The 20,296-nt window shown below is 42.4% G+C and overlaps 1 protein-coding gene across 4 annotated transcripts in view; it reads left to right on the top strand.

The window, feature by feature from the left end:
- The window catches only part of CNKSR2 (connector enhancer of kinase suppressor of Ras 2), a 431,743-nt gene that overhangs the window by 79,749 nt on the left and 331,698 nt on the right, over window positions 1–20,296 (top strand). For all 4 annotated transcript variants that reach the window (XM_088451603.1, XM_088451600.1, XM_088451599.1 and 1 more), the window contains exons 3-5: window positions 850–1,052; window positions 2,712–2,780; window positions 8,502–8,589. In XM_088451603.1, the coding sequence (XP_088307729.1) occupies window positions 850–1,052; window positions 2,712–2,780; window positions 8,502–8,589 (360 nt within the window). The remainder of the gene's footprint in view (window positions 1–849; window positions 1,053–2,711; window positions 2,781–8,501; window positions 8,590–20,296) is intronic.

Here is a 20,296-nt window from a genome sequence, read left to right as displayed (position 1 = left end):
ACACAAGGCACCAGCAACTTACTCCCTCAACCACCACATTTACTGGTAAGTGACCAAGTCTAAGCGGGACGCCACCTCTAGCACTGGACTATACCAAACTGAGTTAACCGCAAGCCCACCATCTATTCGCATGATTGACTTTATCACCATCAGCATACGCAGGGTTTGAACATACCCCCTTGAACTCACCAGGATCATCACACGGTTCTGAATATTGGGCCCGCAGTATCCTCGAGCACTGTGTCTCACTGTGTGTACTGTTAATAAACATCTAATCACCCTGTACACAATGTTTCAGTCTTCATTCACGTAATTACTACACAACACCTGCACACCACTTTATCAGCACCAGACAGAACTACCGCATCCCTGGGCTGCTGCCCTCTCCCAATCCCCCCCTTCCCCTTACCTTCCACCATCCTCATCTTTGCAGTGCTACTTATTCTCACCTTCATATGCTTATCTAGAGACCGGACACCTCCTAAGGAAAGCTGCGCACAGACCACCTCTCCCCACCCTCCACTAACCCCTCTACTCCACACGAACCTCATCTCCACCCAAACCACCCCATCTATCAGAGCACAGTGTTCAACCAATTTTAAAAATTTATCCACTTTACCTCGCTCAAAGACATGATGTCTCCCCCATAGTCCTGATAGTGAAAATATAGCCTGTAACTCACATACTATTACATATATCCCTGCTTGTTTATATGTGTATTATTCTGTACTAAAACTTTCTCTAATGAAAGTTTGAATCGTTACTATTTGTTGATTCAAAATTGTTTTTTTGCGATTCTCCATAGTGCATGTGATTTTCATTTAAACATTTTGTCTCCTTTATTTGCAGAATTATGGTTTGGAAACAGAAAATCTGAAAACTCTTTCTCACAAATTAAATGCATCTGCCAAAAACCTGCAAAACTTCATAACTGGGAGGAGGAGAAGTGGTCATTACGATGGAAAGAGTAGCAGAAAATTACCAAATGACTTCCTGACCTCTGTTGTAGACCTCATTGGATCCGCAAAGAGCCTTCTTGCCTGGTTAGACAGGTAAAATGTATTTCAATGAACAAGTAATGTTTACATTTGTACAGGAATTCTTCATTAAGAGTTTTAGGCAAACTAAAAATAGTAATTTCTATAATTTTGGCAAACGCCCAACATTTTAATAGGCCGATAAGGAAGAGCTAAGATAAGTGTAAATACATGTTTTCCTTTTTTCACATGGATGTATATAAATTCAGAGCATATGTGAACACAAGAGACCTACAGAAATACACATAATATGCAATATGCATAAACCAACATAAAACCTCGCAACAAATCTAGCAAACCGGTAAATGTTGCAAGCTCATCACAAATATTATTATTATTTTTAAATACTCAAATTTCTTAATACAAGAAACAAGTGGATGCTTATCAAAATATAGTCTGTTTTATGTGATTCCATGGACCTTCCACTTTATACATGTGATTCCTCGATGGAGCTGGATGTATTGCTGCACATAGATTTGTAAAGGAAATCTCACACTGGTAAATGAACAGCTGTGCTTGGCTTACTATGATCTGGAGATGAATGAAATAACTTTGGCAAATGCAGGGATGTTTTCAGATTCTTAGAATACTCATGTTTGACCTGATTATCTTCCACAAACACAGAGGATTCTCTCTTGCCAGAAAATCTCATACCTCCCAACTTAAGGGAGAACCATTGCTGCAGCTGATGTCCCAGCTTACAAAACCAATCTGAAGCATTGCTATCACATCTTCAAGATTAATAATAAATGTTCCAGCTCAGATAACATTTGGAGTCAGAAATTGTCAGCCCCAGTTGCTTAATTTCCGTGAATATGAAAGTGTCCCTTTAGTTTGCACAGCTCAGTAAAATGTTGTTTCCTCTTTTCTAAAGATAGTTCTCTCCATAGTAGTATGTTCATTACTCTACACTAATTTCAGAAGGTTTATTTGGTTGCTGTGTTTAATCTTATTAGCTAATGATCAGCTTAACTGATGGATGCACATGCATCAGAATTAAATTATATTTTGTGTTCATGTTGTTATATTGATGATTAGGATATTGCACGGTCATTTCATTTGCCATCTATTCAGCCTTGTAGAAGAAATAAAGAAAACCATTTCCATGCAATTATATATTTATACTTACAAGTATTCAAGTAGTAAGGGCAGTGATGCATTTTTAAAGAAACTTTCTTATTATATAATTATATTTATAATTTTTTGTTGTTGTTGTTAGTAGTTTGAGATGGTTGATATTGTAACTTACATGGAACCCCCTCTGAGTGATCTAAGGGACATTTATGAAGGAATATGCACAGGAAAGAGGTGATGTCACCTATAGTAGTCAATCAGATCCTTAATCAGATGTTTCTTTTTCATCTGCCATGGGGTACAGCTGCTGTTAGTTTTTTTTTTTTTTTTAATGTGTTAATGTAAAGGGCTTTTCTTAGTTTTGTAACCTGATAACTTGATTTATCTTCATAACCATTTCCATATCTCTGTGTGAAATCTGTGCTATCATGACTGGATGAGAGTTTATATTTCAAGTTACTCTCTGCGTTTAATTCTTATGCAGTTCTATGTGAATCCATGTACGCTCACTGCCGTTCAGAACGATATGTGATTAAATGATTTGTCTCCTCTTGTCACCTGCAATCCTTCTTGTATGTTTAAGTCCTTCTCTTGCCTTAGGTATTGCCACGCTGATCAGGATGACATTGATAACCTTAAAAAAAGATGGATAGGGCATAAACTGGATAAGTAAGTGATTCATAAAATTATTTAATCATGTAATAAATATTTCCTTTACAAACCGATAACATATGTGAAACAAAGACAATGATTTGGTAGAGTTATGTTATTTTATATGATTGCATTTTGTAATACTATACTATACTATAGAATACTATACATGTTGGCATGCTGTTCTTTGACTACGCTATGTTTCTTGAATGTACTTATACCGGTATGATGGCTAAACTTTTATAAATAACCTTATTATTACACACTTTGGAGCTCATGTATAGTTGGACGTATGTCTGTTTTAGTCGCATATGAAATACTAGTTTCCATACTATGCGCGTGCTCCATAAATTAATATGTGTAGTTCATTTGCAGATTGTGTTGCTTCTCCTATTGGACCATTTAGTTTTGAATGCAATTCTAAAAGGGTGTTATATGTATTACCGCCGGCCGCATGCCCGACAAAGGAGGAAATCCCGATCGTCCTAAAGGTAAGTAATAACTAATCTAATTCTACCCCCTATCCCTTACCCCCCCCCCCCCTGCTGCCTAAACCTAAGTCCCCCGGGGGGGTGTCTAGCCCTGAGTCCAACCCCCGGGGGTGCCTAACCCTAACCCTCCCTCCCCCTAGTCTAACCCTAACCTCTCGAGGGGGGCCTAACCCTAAGTCCCCCTCGGGGGCCCAAAACCTAACCCCCCCCCGCGCTGTCCTCTGCGGCGCCCGGCACCCGCTTGATCGGGATGCCGGGCGCCGGTCTCCCGACGTCGATCAAATGACAGGCGTCTAGATTTAGACGCCTGTCATTCGTCCCTAGTCGGGATTACAGTGTCTGGAAGCCGGCGGTCGGCATTTAGACCGTTGACTTCCGGACTACAGCCCATTCCTAAAGTTTGATTGAAACAAATTACTATTTATAGGATTTCAAAATCCATCAAATGCAAACCTTTCACTTTTAATGGTCTTATTTTATTCTCCAGGAAACACCTGGGTGCTACCCTTCTAAGTATGTACGGGACTGGTACATGTGCAGTGAAGTTCTGTTTAGAACCAGAAGCCTAAACTGGACTTCACTGGGTGTGGGTCCACTCTCAATACATAGTGCAGGTGTCCTAAAGCAAGCTCAGAGATCACTGAAACCTCCCAAAGTGTAACATAGACTGCATCGCCATGTACACATAACTTCCGGGGCCCCCTAGCCACTGCACCCCCTGCATAAACTATAGTCTACCACTACTTTGTTATTTAGTTGGCTAAAGCGTCAGAGTCCCTAAGAATATTATCTGAGATCAATAGAGCAATGTGCCTGGTTTTCCCCAATCACCTTTTGTAGCAATATTTATGGCAAGTTTTTATATCCTTACATTAGTTTGGAAATAGTTAGTACATACAGTGCCTTGCAAAAGTATTCACCCCCTTTGCATTTTTCATGTTTTGTTGCCTCACATCCTGGAATTAAAATGGATTGTTTGAAGGTGTGCATCATTTCATTCACAGAACATGCCTAAAACTGTGAAGTTGTGGTTTTTTTATATTGTGAATCAAACAACATTTAGGACAACATAACAGAAAATTTCAGCGCTCATAACTATTCACCTCCCTAAAGTCAGTACTTTGTTGAGCCACCTTTTGCGGCAATTACAGCTGCAAGTCACTTTGGATAAGTTTCTATAAGCTTGCCACATCTTGCCCCTGGGATTTTTGCCCATTCCTCAAGGCAAAACTGCTCCAGCAATCTTCAAGTCTGTTGCTTTAGCAGTATGCTTCGGGTCATTGTCCTGCTGCAAGGTGAACCTCTGTCCCAGTCTCAAATCACAGGCAGGCTGAAACCGGTTTTGCTCAAGAATATCCCTGTATTTTAGCACCATCCATCTTTCCCTCGACTCAAATCAGTTTCCCAGTCCCTGCTGCTGAAAAACATCCCCACAGCATGATGCTGCCACCACCATGTTTCACTGTGGGGATGGTGTTCTTGAGGTGATGGGATGTGTTGGGTTTGCACCAGACATAGCCTTTTCCTTGGTGGCCGAAAAGTTCAATTTTAGTCTTATCTGACCAGAGCACCTTCCTCCATACACTTGGGGAGTCGCCTACATGCCTTTTGGCAAACTCAAATCATGTCTTCTTATTTTTATCCCTAAGTAATGGCTTTTTTCTGGCCACTCTTCCATAAAGCCCAGCTCTATGGATTGTATGGCTTATTGTGGTCACATGCACAGATACACCAGTCTCTGCTGTGGAACTCTGCAGCTCCTTCAAGGTTACCTTTGGTCTCTGTGCTGTCTTTCTGATTAATGCCCTCCTTGCCCGATCTGTGAGTTTTGGTGGGCGCCCTCTCTTGGCAGGTTTGTTGTGGTACCATGTTCTTTCCATTTTATGATGATGGATTTGATGGTGCTCGGGGCGGATTATCAAAGATTTGGATATTTTTATTTTTAACCCAACCCAGAATTGTACTTATCAACAACTTTGTCACTGACTTGTTTGGAGAGCTCCTTGGTCTTCATGGTGTGATGCCTCTTGCTTAGTGGTGTTGCAGCCTTTCAGAAAAGGTGTGTTTATACTGACAGATCATGTGACACTTAGATTTCACACAGGTGGACATAATTTCACTAATTAAGTGACTTCTGAAGGTAATTGGTTGCACCAGAACTTTGGAGGGGCTTCATAGCAAAAGGGGTGATTACATGTGCACATGCCAATTTTCATAATTTTATTTACAAAGATTCTTTTTTATATATATTTTTATCATTTCACTTCACCAAATTAGACTATTTTGTGCAGATCCATCACATAAAATTCAGATTAAAAAAATAAATAAATTACAGATTGTAATGTAACAAAAAGGTAAAAAACCAAGGGAGGTGAATACTTTTGTAAGGCACTGTATATGTTTGGGATGTTGATGGCTATTAAATATTCCTTTCAGGCAGCCAGTATACAGCATAGAAAGGAGACCTTGGAACTTTAGCTATGCAGAGCCAGCAATGCAAAGCTTTCCCAAACTAAAGTGATATAGGAAAGTTTGAAATGCACTTTATAAATGACAGACTTTCATTTTTTTACCTGTATTAGTACAGACCCTTTTAAAGGTTACCTAGGCATTCAAACCAGTTGTTATGAGGACCTTTCTCTCCCTTTACCATTTTATAATGAATTCATTACTTTTGTTAGAATATTGATTTTGTCTTTAGGATTTGCTAAGTTGAATTTCTGATAAAAGGTAAGACGTTCAGGCCTTAGACCATTACAATAATATGACAAATGTACTGTTGCCTGAAATAGCTTGAATTTAAAAGTATTTATTATGGAGAAATTAAATTTGGGAGTCCAGTCTATCTACAGTGACTGTATTCAGTAGTGAGGATAATATCATGCGTTTTAGTGCCATAGTTCATCTTTACGTTACACTTACTTGAGGTCACCCTATATCCTTCACCACTCTATTGCCATCTTACTTCTGTCCACCAAGGGTTCATTTACACATAAACATTTGGTGTGTAGGTAATGAAGTGTTTCCTCTTGCATATTGTTTTTTTCTCACAAAAGTTTGACCGTGTAATAAATTTGCATTGATGAAATGTAACGAGTGAAATGGGCTTTCAACAACTTTAATAGGTCCTCACTGGCTGTATACTATGTGCTAGAAAAGGTAGTGGTCCAGGATGTGGTTTTGTAGACAATCCAGGAAACCATGATCTTGGTGTGCTGCAGGTGGCCTCTGATGCTGCAGGTGGACCAACTTGGGTTAGCTAAAGTCAGAATCTGGTACACTTAAATTTATTTATGACTTGGCTTCTTGTGTATGGCAATGGAGATGGGATGTAGTTATAATCCAGGCTGTCGGTATGCCAACGCTGGAATCCCGACACCAGCCAGAATTCCGGGACAGCACGCTGACCGCCGGCACCCCAATGGTAATTAGTGGGGTTAGGGGGAGGGTTAGGGTTAGGCACTTGGGGGAGGCTTAGGATTAGGTGCTAGGGAGTGGGGGTTAGGATTAGGTGCTAGGGGGTGAGGGTTAGGGTTAGGCAATAGGGAGGGAGGGTTAGGTTTAGGCATTGGGAGAGAGGTTAGCTTTAGAGTGCGGGGAGGGAGGGGTAGGGTTAGGATACTTGCTGACAAGTGTTGGTATCCTAACCCTGTCAGGGTGCTGGCATCAGAATTCTGACTGCCACAATCAGGAGCATCGGCATCCTGTACCCAACCCATGGAGATATTATATACACTTTTATGTATATGTGAGAAACTTGAATATTTACAAAGTTACAAATATTCATGGCTCAAGTGGAAAGCTATGGCATGTTCTGATCAAGGAAGGTCCATGTTATAGAAACTAGGTATAGACCAGCAATTATACGTTGCTTTAAACAGTCCCAAATACAAGCCAAACTGAAAATGAAACAATAAGCTATAGTGGGTTATTCAGTGGCACAGGGCTAGTTAGTGCTTCCACACAGGACCAGGAACCGTTCACCTTTGGCTTAATCTTGTTACAATATAGCACCCTTGGTTAATCTTGGTCATATTGCCTATAAGAAACAAAGTTTGTACAAAGGTTATTAATAGTGCAGAAATGTAAGCGCTATGATGAGTTTGCTCCTTACCACACATTATTGCCCACTTTAATGGCATATTTTTAATGATTATATGAATTAAATGGTTACGTCCCTGGATTTTATTCCAAGGGCTATTAGCATTATACCTTTGCCCCTTTCATACAAGGGTCTGAATTATTTGTCTTTTTTCCTGGAAATTCTAGGATTTGAAAATAATTCCCAATAATTGTGTGACAGCACATCTAGGACGGGATGTACTCTACTGAAAAATATGGTCAAACCTCCAAAAATACTGTTTTTGAAGGTTTGACCACATTCCCTATATGCACCAAGCCCTGGTAAGCAAAACTTTTTGGAGTTTGGACCCAATAGGGTACACCATCGATAGATGGTCGTTGCCTAATAGAAGTCTATGGGCTTCTTTTCGGAGACTTCCCTAGGAGGGATCCAATAGGATCCCTCCCAGGGTCCCCAGCAGCTCGCGTATGTCCTGGCCGACGGCCATGCATGCACAGAAGGTCTGCCTGGTCATAAACCCGGAAGTCCCTACGCCGCAGAAGACCGCTCCAATCAGGAGAGTTGTCCTATCCTTAAATTTACATGCATACAGTACAGCGTTAATAAATACCGCTATGCATCGATGAGTGGTGGAATGCATTGTATCCCAAATGCGATGCTTGATGCATCCCACCCCTAGTACCTACAGTATGTTCCACAGCTACTTAATATTACAGGTGGTGCAGTGGGGATCTCTTTCACCAAGTCAGGTACAAAGTTTGTCTTTGCCATCAGACTACAGCTGTTTAAGGATGTCTTGTGAAATGCCAGAATCTAGTGAATTTGAAGTGATAGTCCTGATGTTGTACGTGTCTAATCCGCCTACAGCAGAACTGTTTTGTGCATGACTATATACCATGAAAAATCCTACAGTATACAATGCATATACAGTCTGTTTTTTTTTGCACTATAGGAATAAAGTAACCTATTAATTATTGATTGATTTCATGAGGCGTCTCAACTATTTATTTTTACCAATAAGTGTAATATTACTATTTATTTCAATATTTTAAAATAATCGGTCAGTGCACGTGTGTTTTTTGTGTTTGCGTGATATAAAGAGTTAGTGATAATTCTATCTATATTTATTTCCAGACGTTAAAATAAAAGTATTTCATTTTTTAGATCACCATTTGCTGCTGTGACCGATTACTCAGTAACGAGAAACAATGTAATTCAGCTGTGCTTGGAATTAACAACGATTGTTCAGCAGGTGTGTATGATGCCTAAACATGAATAACATTGCTTTGAATTACATTTCTTTGTTTTTATAGAACTTGTTTTTGTTGTTGTAATAAAAGTGTAAAAATGTAAACTAAAATAATATAATATAAAAGCTGCTGCTTACACTTCAACAGGAGATCTACAAACATATGTTCAATAGGTATTAAGTGCAGATCAGGCTTTCAATATTGAATACTGCAAGAATTTTGACTTTCAGATAGTCGCTTTTAAGCTGGCCACACATCTATAGATTATGATATGTGCAATCTGGCAACTTGTTGGCTGGTTGGAAAGAAAATCTGGTAGTGTATGTGAGCAAACGCCAATTGTCCGTTTGCTACTAGACACTCCAAAATGGACTAATGCTGCCCATCCACTAGCAGACCATAGAAACGACAGCGCTATTACGACATTGTAATCGTGCTGTTGTTTCTATGTCTGTGATAAGCCTACATTGAACAAGCAGTCATTCAGTGCAGGCTCATCAATCATCTGGCAACATGCTGAACCTGACGTTATCGTCAGGTTGACCAGCATGTTTGCCCGATGATTAATGTCGGAAACAACCAGCCGGTGCGCGCATCGCTGGTCATTTCCGACTTTGAAGTGCCCGATTTGCAAGCGATTACACGATAACGACGTCGTTATCATGCAATTGCCTGTCAAAATCGCCTAGTGGATGGGCAGCTTAAAACAGTTGTTCAGACATGTTGTTTAAATCAAACTGATTTAACCAAGTTGTCTGAATGAGGATTTTTATATGTTTCCGGAATTTGGAATCAAAGGGCCGATTTGTTGTTTGCTCACAAACATTACCAGATTTTCTTTCCAACAAGTTGGCAGGTTGGAAAGATAATAATTTTTAGATGTGTTGTTAGCTTCAGAAATGAGTGAACTTCTGTAATTTTTCCAGTTGGCAAGGGTTCTTTCCCAGTGGGTAGTCAGGCATGGCACAGGTCAGTGCCCTCAGCCACACCCCTCAGTACAAGTGAATACATACACTGTTTATGTGTATGTAAATATATATATATGTGTGTGTGTGTGTGTGTGTGTACATATTTACTGCAAATTTCTTAAATGCTGCTTTTACTGTTGAACACTGTTCAATATGAAACCATCATAGGTGAATAAAAAGTGTTGTGTATACACCCGCTTTGGACCACAGTAGACACAGGTATTTCTAAGTAAAAAAAAAACACTGAGCCCAGTTAGTGGTGTTGGAATTGCACTTGTAAGAGCATGAAACCACCCTTAAATATTTGATGTAGAATTTAGTGTTGCAAGATCAGGTTAAGGAGTACCATTCCCAGGGGGAAACAGCCGCACTAAGTGATTGGCACTCAGCCAATCAGTATCACATAAGTCGAGGGCCTTGGTACAAGTGTCTACAGCTAGTGCAAAACAACCAAAATCATAAAAATAAATTCTAGCCTGTCCATCTCTAACTAAACAGAAATCTTTATCTCTAAGGGTGGGAGGACCTACTGTCTAACTTGCTCAAAACACCATTTAAATACAGCACTTACATAAAGCCATAGCAACCTCTCAACAGGTCTTTCAGCCTGCACCCCAGGTAGTGAGAGACTGCCCAGAGAAACTGACACATCTTTTAACAGCCTCTCACAGGTGTTCTGGCAATCAAGGCTGGTCCTTACCTGGATAATTACCACACAGATATAAAGAACCTGGGACATATATACCTCTCATCAACAACAACAACTTCTCCAGTGCTTTTGTCACAATAGATTTGAACTCTGGAGTATAATTAGTCCTGGATGTTGATTTCTTTGAGGATCTGACTGACCTTTTGGATATGCTGCAAAATACATCTACAATAGCTTATACTTTGAAATGGTTTCACTACGTCCTGTGGTACATTTGCTTTGGAATGGGAGGACAGGCAAATCAGTTCTATGTTGGATTTTTTGCATATTTGCCGATACAATGTAGAATGCAAGCTTTTGTTTTTTAACATCTGTTCTTGTAAAATACCATTTTGAAACTTACTGTACAATTCCAAATATAGTGCATATACAGTACTGTGTCTTTTAATCATACATAACTAGCATACATTTGTGAAGCCAGATCTAGTGCTGGATTGCACTGCACTGGCCCCGAACCACCATAGTTTTGCTATGTGAGTGCAGCATGGCATGGTCTGGGACTGGAATTGCGTTTTGATCTCCTATTGACAAGTTCTTGATTTTACATGTGCACGCAGTTACTCTCACTTGTGTATTGTAATCATATCATGTAGTCTAATGCAAATCTCTTATTGATCTTAGCAGCTGACATTTGGTATATAGAACTACTTCAAGAATGTTAACAAGCATCAATGCGGCACCTGGGCCCCATATTTTTAACCCCTCCTCTCTAGCTTAGCTGTAATCACTGCCTTAAACCTGCACAGCACTGAGTGTAGGCTGAAAGCAGGGAGGTCATATTCTGTCTTCTAAATTAGCACACGCTGTATGTAGTTCTCCATTCTTAGCATTGCTCCAAAGGGCAGGTTTTACATTTGTATTTAAAATGGAGAATTATGCTTTTGATCTGAGTGGACATTTGCTCTAAAATATGACAAATGTATTAGCTATTTTCTTTTTCTTGCTCTGCATGTGAAGGTCAACATGTATAGCTACACTATATTTCTAGACTGTTTTCTATCAATATGTACATTATAGTTAACTTAAATTTGACTCTTGTGCTTCAAATATTTAAATTGCGCAAACCATTTACACAGATCTATTGGTTGATGTAAGGCTCACTGGTACTCCCTATGCTCAGAGTAATAAATATCCACTACCAGAACCCAGCGTGCATCTGCTCTTTATTCCACCATACTACAAGTATTGTAAATGGCGGTTTGCTCTTACAGCACAATAGTTATGTGCAATGCTGCTGATAGAGTATTCTCAGTCAGTTGTATATTGCTCCCAGGTTGTTCCCACTTACTCTGGTTTTCGGACCCAGTAATCAGTACACGATTCTCTAGTTAGAAGTATTTTCTTTGTTACAAGGAATTATGGGCCTGATTCAGACCCACTCGCGAGCGGCTGTCCGCTCGCAAGTGGGTCGATGTTCTGGACTGAGCATGCGCACGACGGAGGGAGCTCCGTCGTGCGCATGCGCCAGACGCGACGAGCGAAGGAAAGTCCTTCGCTCGTTGTGTCCGATCAAAGAGGGCGTGCTGTCAATGTTGATTGACAGCACGCCCCCTTTGGTAGGCGTGCCGGGGGCGTGCCTCCCTGACGGGGGCGTTCCCACGGGAACGCCTCCCGTCAAAAGCCGGCCCACTGACATCACTAGTGATGTCAGTGGGAGTGATTTTGGCTCTGATAGAGCCAAAATCACTCCGGAGCTTGCGGTTGAAAACCTCAACCGCAGGCTCCGGCTCGCAATTTCGATGGTCGCGATGGTCTCGACCATCGCGGCCATCAAAATGCACGCTCGTATAGCCTGTGGGCGGTGACCCACAGCTATACGAGCGTCCAGAAGGACGTTCCATTTTCATGGAGGCCGGCCCTCATTCAGAGCGTGCGCTCTGCTCAGAGCGTACGGCTCTGAATGAGGGCCTATATTTCATCAATTGTAGATTAAATGGGTGTTAACTATCCCCTGTATAAAGCATTTGTTGTTCTGCCTTGTAACATCACAGGGTCAACGGCCGCCTCCATGAACGGCCGCCTCCATGTCGGTCGTTAGGCTGTGGGTTAACACCCACAGCTCTAACGACCGCTGAGGGAGATGGTCGCGATGGTCAAGACCATCGCGATCATCGGGCTTACGACGAGACCCTAGGGTAGGGTCTCGTCAACCTTAAGCCCCAGGGAGCTTCCTGCTCTGTTTGAGCAGGAAGCTCCCCACTGACATCACTGATGATGTCAGTGGGGACGCCCACAAAAAGGCAAGCGTTCCAAAAGGAATGCCTCCGTTTGGCCAGGCACGCCCCCTGCCCGCCCAGCAAACAACCAATCAACATCGACAGCTCGCTCCGTCAGCTTCGAGCCCGCTAACGACAGGTGATCCGTCGTTAGCGGGGGCTCGCGCATGCGCACGACGGAGCAGTCTCCGTTATGTGCATGCCCTGTGGACCAACATCGAGTCTCTTGCGAGCGCTCAGCGCTCACGACCGACTCTGAATAAGGTCCAAAGTGTCTTATTTATACACAAGGGCATAATTATAATCAGAGTGGTACAAGTGGCTGTACTTTAATGACGTGCAGAGTTAAGGGCCAAGTCGGTTAACAGTGAGTTGGCCGAAAATTGCCTAACACGGGTTGAAAACCGGTGTCCTTGACTTTTTGCTCTGCAATTGGATATATGAGTGGGTCTCAATGGGAGCTAACAAATCTTAGGGCCTGATTCAGATCCGCTCGCTGCCGGAGGCAGCTCACAGGTCTGATGGGCGTTTTTTTTTTCTTCAGGCCGCTCGCTAAGCTGTGGGTGATCACCCACAGCTTTTGCGAGCGGCCTGGAGCCTGTCGTGATTATCGCGCCCATCAGGCTTGCGAGGACACCCTGTGGTAGGGTTTTAGCTCTCGCAATCCCGAGTGGACTCCCTGATCTAATAGAGCAGGAACTCCACTACTGACATCACTAGTGATGTCAGTACGGCGACGACAAACGCCAGGCGTTCCTAAGGGAACGCTTGCGTTTGTGCAGCCACCCCCCCCGCCTACAAAACGGGGTGAGCTGTCAATCAACATCAACAGCCGCCCTGTCTTGTAGCGAGACCAGTAGCGACGGAGCAGGCGTCGCTGGACGGGTCTCGCGCATGCGCACGCCGGAGGTGGCGCATGCGCAGTGGGGGACCATCAACCCAGTGGGGCTGGACCCAGACGGTAGGCGTTCCCATGGGAACGCCTCCGTCTGGCAGCCACGCCCCCGGCACGCCCACCAAAGGGGGCGTGCTGTCAGTCACCATCGACAGCACGCCCCCATTGGTGCGAGACCCGGAGCGACAGCTTGGCTGTCGCTGTCCGGGTCTCGCGCTTGCGCACGACGGAGCTCCCTCCGTCGTGTGCATGCGCATTGGGGTAACATCGACCCGCTTGCGAGCGTCCTGCGCTCACGAGCGGGTCTGAATGAGACCCATAGTGCAGTACCGCTTGGACACCCCCACATGAGTAATAATATATTTGGGAAAATATGGCCAATGAACACATAATTTCTCAGGTTACTTTGTGTAAAAAAATTTATAAAAAAAAGAACAGAAAAGTGGGTTAAATGACATGGGACGTGTATGCAGAAGTATATCATTGATGGGAAAAGAGTTTCTGAAATTGTTAATGGGAGTTGCAAGTGCATTTTCCAAATGTTTTCAAACTTGTATATACACAATTAAATATCACTATAGAGGCACATTTATGTACCCCATAATATTCTAGACCCTTTTATTTGCTCTAATAATACAGTTGCTGGCTATTGTTTTCTTCTTCACTTTTAATAGTTGCAAAAAGCAACCATTTGACACACTTGAACTTCCTCCAGTACTTTGCATATGGCCACATACGGTAGTCCTCTGTCTGTACCCCCGGAGAGTGGGTAGATCTCCCGCATCCTGTCCACTTTCTACTGAAGTGAGCAGGATGGGGAGATAATACCAGGAATCGCGAGTCAGCGGGGAGAGGATGGGGCTTCTCCTGGAAAGGAAAAATGAAAAGTAGGCAAGTATGGGCTTCATAATTATTTTTTCCAAGCATTTATATGGTTTCATGTATGGGGATATGGAAATTAGGCTATTCATCGAATTCCGAAAATTATATATTTTTGGAATTTGATGATGTTACTATACGTCACTGTGAAGGTGACGTATAGTAGGTGACACTTACCTGCTGTCAGTGTGGGCAGGTCCTCCGCCGGCTCCCTCCGGCGCTCCCTGGTCTCTCCTCTGGCTCCGGTGTCTGCTCTGATACTGTGTTCTCCCGAAAGAACACAGTAAAGTTTAAAATGTTGGTTTTTTTTCTAAACTTTGCTGTGTTCTGCCTGTTGAACACAGTGTCCGAACAGCAGACTGAGTCAGAGGCAGCTGCAGCAGGCAGGTAAGTCAGGGATGGGGGAGAGGTGAGTGGAGGGGGGACACACACAGAATTACCGCAGCTGTAGGCAGTGCTGCACATGCGCTGCTTTTATGGATGTAACAGCGCATGCGCAGCACTGATTACAGCTGCGGTAAGGTAGTGTAGAGAGGGAAAACTATCTATTTCCCGAAAAGCTGTCATCGCAAAAATAACAGCTTTTCGAAATAGATAGTTATGGAGAGGAGGAATGATGAATTCCTTCGGTAATTAGGTAGAATCCATGCGAGTTCTAAACCTAATTACCTCCAGAGAAATGTTAGTTATGATGAATAGGCCCCACAGTATGGTGTGTATGGCTTTATGATGGTGTATAGAGGACCCCATCACAGTTATGTCATGAGTCAATATATTTCTAGTTCTGCCCCTGCCAGTGGCATAAGTTCATTCCAGACGCCTGGAGGTAAGTTATAATTTGGTGCCCCCCCCGGCCCTAAAAAAAAAAGGGAAACTAAATATGGTGCATATCTCTCTCTCTCTCTCTCTCTCTGTATCTATCCATTCATACGCACAAAAACACTAATATAGAATATGTGCATTTGTCTCTATTGGACCTATTTACTAAAGTAAAGTTGCAGGATATCCCTCAAAACACCCTTTTTTGGGTATATACAGCTATGCGTTAGTCACAGATAAGATAGGGACCTGTATAGTGCAATTAGCATATGGCTCAGGTCCACTGCTAGAGCTGCCACCAGGAAGGAGTGGGACTGGGAGTTGTCGGTGAGGGGGGCATTAGAGTCACACTGGCATGAGAAGCTGCTGAGGAGCAGCGACATCAATGAATGGGGACAGGCTATAGATAGACGTAAGCGGCATATGATGATCTGACACGGAGCCCTCCACTAGCATATGGTTATGGTAGCTGGGAAGAGATGCCATGTATTGGGCGGCCGTGACAGTACACTCCGGGTACATATTTACAGCCCTAAGTGGGGTGAATATATTGTGGGCATTGGAGGAGCCCCATCAGTGCTGGCACCAGACGCCTCCATTGTCTCCCATAGTTCTGCCCCTGGCCCCTGCGCAGAAACAAAATGCACTGATTTGATAAATAAACCACAGTACCACCCACTTTAAGGGAATCAACTGCAGCTAAGGCATAGGGCTGTTTCTTGATTTGTATTGAAACCTTTACTGGTAAACCTAATATTTGCTTGTGTCTAGAAGAATCATATAGTACATTGCATAGTATAAATAAATCTATGCTTGAATAATGTACAAGTCTTCTGGTAACCTGTTGGCCAACACAGAGTAGCGTGACTAGGCTTATTAGACGCCCCGTTTTTCTTCTGCATTACTTTTGCAGATAAACTAACTGAAATGGGAAATATGCTGTTTTTTTTCCTTGTTTAAAACTTAAACGATGAAGCAGTTTGTGTTTAAACTGCAGTGTATAACTGATTGACACCCTGCATGCTACAATTTGGGCAGAATAAGATGGCAGTCTGGATTGATCATCAGGAGAGCAAAATAAATATGTAATAAAACAATACATTTGTTTTCAATTGTGCCTGTACACTGCTGTCATGGCCTTCCTATACTGTAGGGTTAGAGAGGGTTTGAAGTCTCACAGGGGTATTCAATATGGGAACGAAAACATCGTTTTTGCGTTAATATCGGAGGTATGACGTCATTATCGCAGGTTTTACTTTTACACCGTATTCAATTTCAAAGACTTATCGCAGTTTTGAAAAGTCTTTGATAAAAAACGGGGATAACTTGTCGAAAAAAAGTGCAGAATTGGGGTTTAGGGGTGCAGGTTTAAAAAACATAGCCTGCACCCCTGGGAATGACATTTAAAAAAGTTTAAAAAAAAAAAATAGGGACACCCCAAAAAATTATTTAAAAAATTGGGGTGAAAAAAAAAATGGGAAAATTTTTTATAACAATAGGGAAATAGGTTCAGGGCTATTCTGCAAGTATGCAGCAGGTGTTTTGAAGAATAGAATTATAGCGGCAGGTGCACAAATGCAGAATTTTTTAAAATTTACTTTAGGGACATAAAAATATGCTAGTACCCATTTTCATGTACCCCAAATTTGATGGGACCACTTAAAGTACGAAAAAAATAAGTGCTCTTCTGCAACACTTCTTCAATGTCAGAAAAAAAACACCTGCTGCGGCTATTTAAATCCCCGACTTTCAATTAAAGGCTAAAACGGGGGTACCCATAGTGATCCCCCATGTTTTTACAACTTTAGGGGGGTCTTACAATTTTTTTAAGGAAAAATTCGTAACTTTACGCAAATCCAACTTCGGAGCTTCCTGTTTTCGTTAATTTTATATTGAATACGGGGATTAGCGGGAGCGCGCCCGATACTTTAACGCAGGTAAAAACTCCGATATGAAACGTTAACTTCGACAGTGAAGTTAACGTTTCATATTGAATACCCCTCTCAATCTGTTATTTTAGCGGGATGCAGTCATAGTGTTGACACTTACAACAATGTTAACATGGAAATACAGACACTGTAAGAATGCCTACAGTATGGGTTAGGCTGCAGGAGCAGAGGTTGGGAATAGACTGTGCGTAGGGTAGGTTACGGTTATACCCTGGTTAGGGGTTAGGGCTACTTACCGCAGGAACCTCCACAGGATCAGTCAGAACTCACTGTCCCAGCTGATATACGGACACAGAAGACACCGCTGGACATGCCGAACAAGGTAAGCCACCACTGGACCACCAGGAAAGTCTTCTCGAAATTCTAATTATGTTGACATTTCAGTGTCAACATGATGAATGTCATCATGCCGAGCATGTCGACATTAACAATTTTGCACTTTGATTAAAAGGGTTGGTGGGAAGAGGTATCTAGAAATGTAAAAAAATACATTTATTACTGCAAAAAGAAAAGTAGTATGTGTTTTCTGCAGATGGAGCATCAATATTATAGACCACCTGCACTATTATCCAGAAGAACTAGAGGGGAAGCCTAAGCAAAAGAGAGAGATGTTTTTATTGGAGGGGGATAAGGGAAGCTCATAGAAAACTCTGCGAGAGGTAAAGCAAGAAAAAAATAGCCCTGCTGAGTGACTAATTATACATTTAAGGACAAATTACGTCCAATCTAGACAGGTAAAAATGAAAATTCCTCAAGTCCCCATTGTTAAAAGTGGCAAGTATTACCCAAGTAGAGAAGACCGGTGAAAGACAAAACGTCAGTAAAAACAAAAATGACCCCAAACTATGCAGTGCCAAACTACTACATGCATATAATGATGATAACTAGCTGATCACCAAATAAATGGCACAAATGCAACCTGAGGACCATTACAGTACTTGAAACTATGAGACCCAATCAAGTAAATTACCTTAGTGTTGAGCCATAATGCTAACCACAAAGCCACAGGGCTGTCCTGAATAGAGGGCATTGGGAGAAGCGCTTCTGCATTGCAACACTTGGTCAGAGATGTCCGAAACTAAAGACACATATGGCCTAATTCAGGGTTGTTCGGTATTGCATAGCTGCTGGGAAGACACTGCAGTACCGTACAACTCATATGCAAATGAAGCAGCAGGAGGCGTCTGGTGTAAATAGACATCGCAGATCCGAGTGCTGCATCCTGAGGTGCAGCATCAGATCTTTTATGAGATGATGGTCATGCCCATCGCAGCTCCATAGTGAGGCCAGGAAGGTAACGTCTGAAGATGCTGACTCTGGCCTCGGCACACTCCCAGAAAACAGGGGCGATGCCCCCGTTTTCTGGAATGTAACCCATCCCTGCCCCCAAACGGCCACTGTAAATCAAGCTGCAGCTACGAGAGAACTCACAGAGGAAGGCCTGCACAAGTGCATTAAAGATCCTGCGCAGATCTCTCATAGTTTGAGTAGCATGCAAATCATTGAGCACAATGCAAACGTTCAGTACTCAATGAATACATTATAGATATACCTCATGTGTACAGTCAGATATGTTGTGAACCATTTAAGTAAGGTTAAACTGAAATACTCATGTGGTTATTGGTCAAGCTGGAATTTCATGCTGATACATTGCAATTGCTGCATTATTTGCCTTACTATTATGCAGATAACTATCAGCGCCATCTGAAAAATGCTGGGAGATATGATCATTCATCAGGCAAAAACTTATGCTGGTCATACACTAGTGCGATTGATGGTCAACCCTGCTGTCTTACTCACCGAGCAATGGGCCAATCAGAGTTGGTGTGTGGGGATTTGGGGTTTGCATTGAGGGGCAGAGCTATGCTCTGTGCCCTGGCACTAGGGAGAAAAAAAAACATAACAAGGCTTTGTGCCATTCACGGCAGAGAACCATTGGATCTCTGTCATTGATGGAAAAGCCATCGGGCCTCAGTGACTAACCATCAAAGATTGTCAGCACTCGATGGCCATCCATAGTATCCAAAGCAAATGTATTACGTGTAAGGACAATACAGATGCACAACCTTAATATGAATTATACATTGAAAAATGCTGGCTTAGTACATCTACCTCAATCACTGTGCCGTGGCACACTAGTGTGCCGTGAGCGGTTGTCAAGTGAGCCGCGAAGTCAGAGTTGACTTTACTTGTACTGCTGGCCGGGAAGTGTTGGACTCTTCTGGGAGGCTCAGACACGCCCGGTCCGTGACCTATGGGGACGTAGCAGCATGACATAGGTCACGCATGCCATGTTGCAATCTTGCCTGCCCCAGCCGATGAGGGGCAGGACAGGGATGACAGTATGCTTTCTCAGCTGGTTACTTTATTTTTTTCTGTGGTGGCCAATGTGTGTGTTTGTGTTCTATGGGGGCCATTGTGTTTTATTTTTTTCTGTGGTGGCCAATGTAATTTTTTTTTCCTGTGGGGAGCAATGGTTTTGTTTTTTTGGGGTTTTTTTTCTGTGGGGCCCAATGTGTGTGTTTGTGTTCTGTGGGGGCCATTGTGCTTTATTTTTGTCTGTGGGGGGCAATGTGTGTGTTTGTTTTTCTGTGGGGACCAAAGTCTGTTCTTTTTCCTGTGCGGGGCCAATTTGTGGGAGTTTTTTTTCCCATGGGGCCATTGTGTGTGTTTTTTTTCTTGTGAGGGACTGATGGTGTGCCTTAGCAATTTTAAAATCTTGATCGGTGTGCTGCGAGTTGAAAAAGGTTGAAAATTACTGTACTAAGCCTTGTAGAGATAAAGTACCAACCAATCAGCTCCTAACTGTAATTTTCAAACCAATCCTGTAACGTCATAGTTAGAAGCTGATTGCTTGGTATTTTATCTCTCTCCAAGGCTTAGTACATATCCCCCATTTTTGTTACACTGCAAGAGAAACTTGTAATTCATCATAAATCTGTGAGAATTAGTGAAAAACTCTTCCTGATCACTAGCAAACATAAACCCCCAAATACAGAGGTTACAAACTCCACTATTACACTCCAGGTTTTAAGGATATCCATGCTTGAGTCCAGATAGTAAAATTAAATTGACTGGAGTACAAATGAAGTCACCTGTGCTCAAGCATGGATATTCTTAAAATGTGGACCGTAATGGCGGTGTTTGGGAACCTCTGCCCTAACGGTTGATGGCCGAGACCTTAGATCAGGCAAACCCAGACTATATAGACTCTCAGTGAGAGCTTATTTATGCAAACATAAGCTATGCAGACCTGATAGAGCCGGCCTTGGGC

The sequence above is a fragment of the Taudactylus pleione genome, unplaced genomic scaffold (genome assembly GCF_031769625.1).
Source record: "Taudactylus pleione unplaced genomic scaffold, aTauple2 ptg000026l, whole genome shotgun sequence".
NCBI classification, from domain to species: Eukaryota; Metazoa; Chordata; class Amphibia; order Anura; family Myobatrachidae; genus Taudactylus; species Taudactylus pleione.
This window is presented reverse-complemented; position numbering and strand designations above follow the sequence as displayed.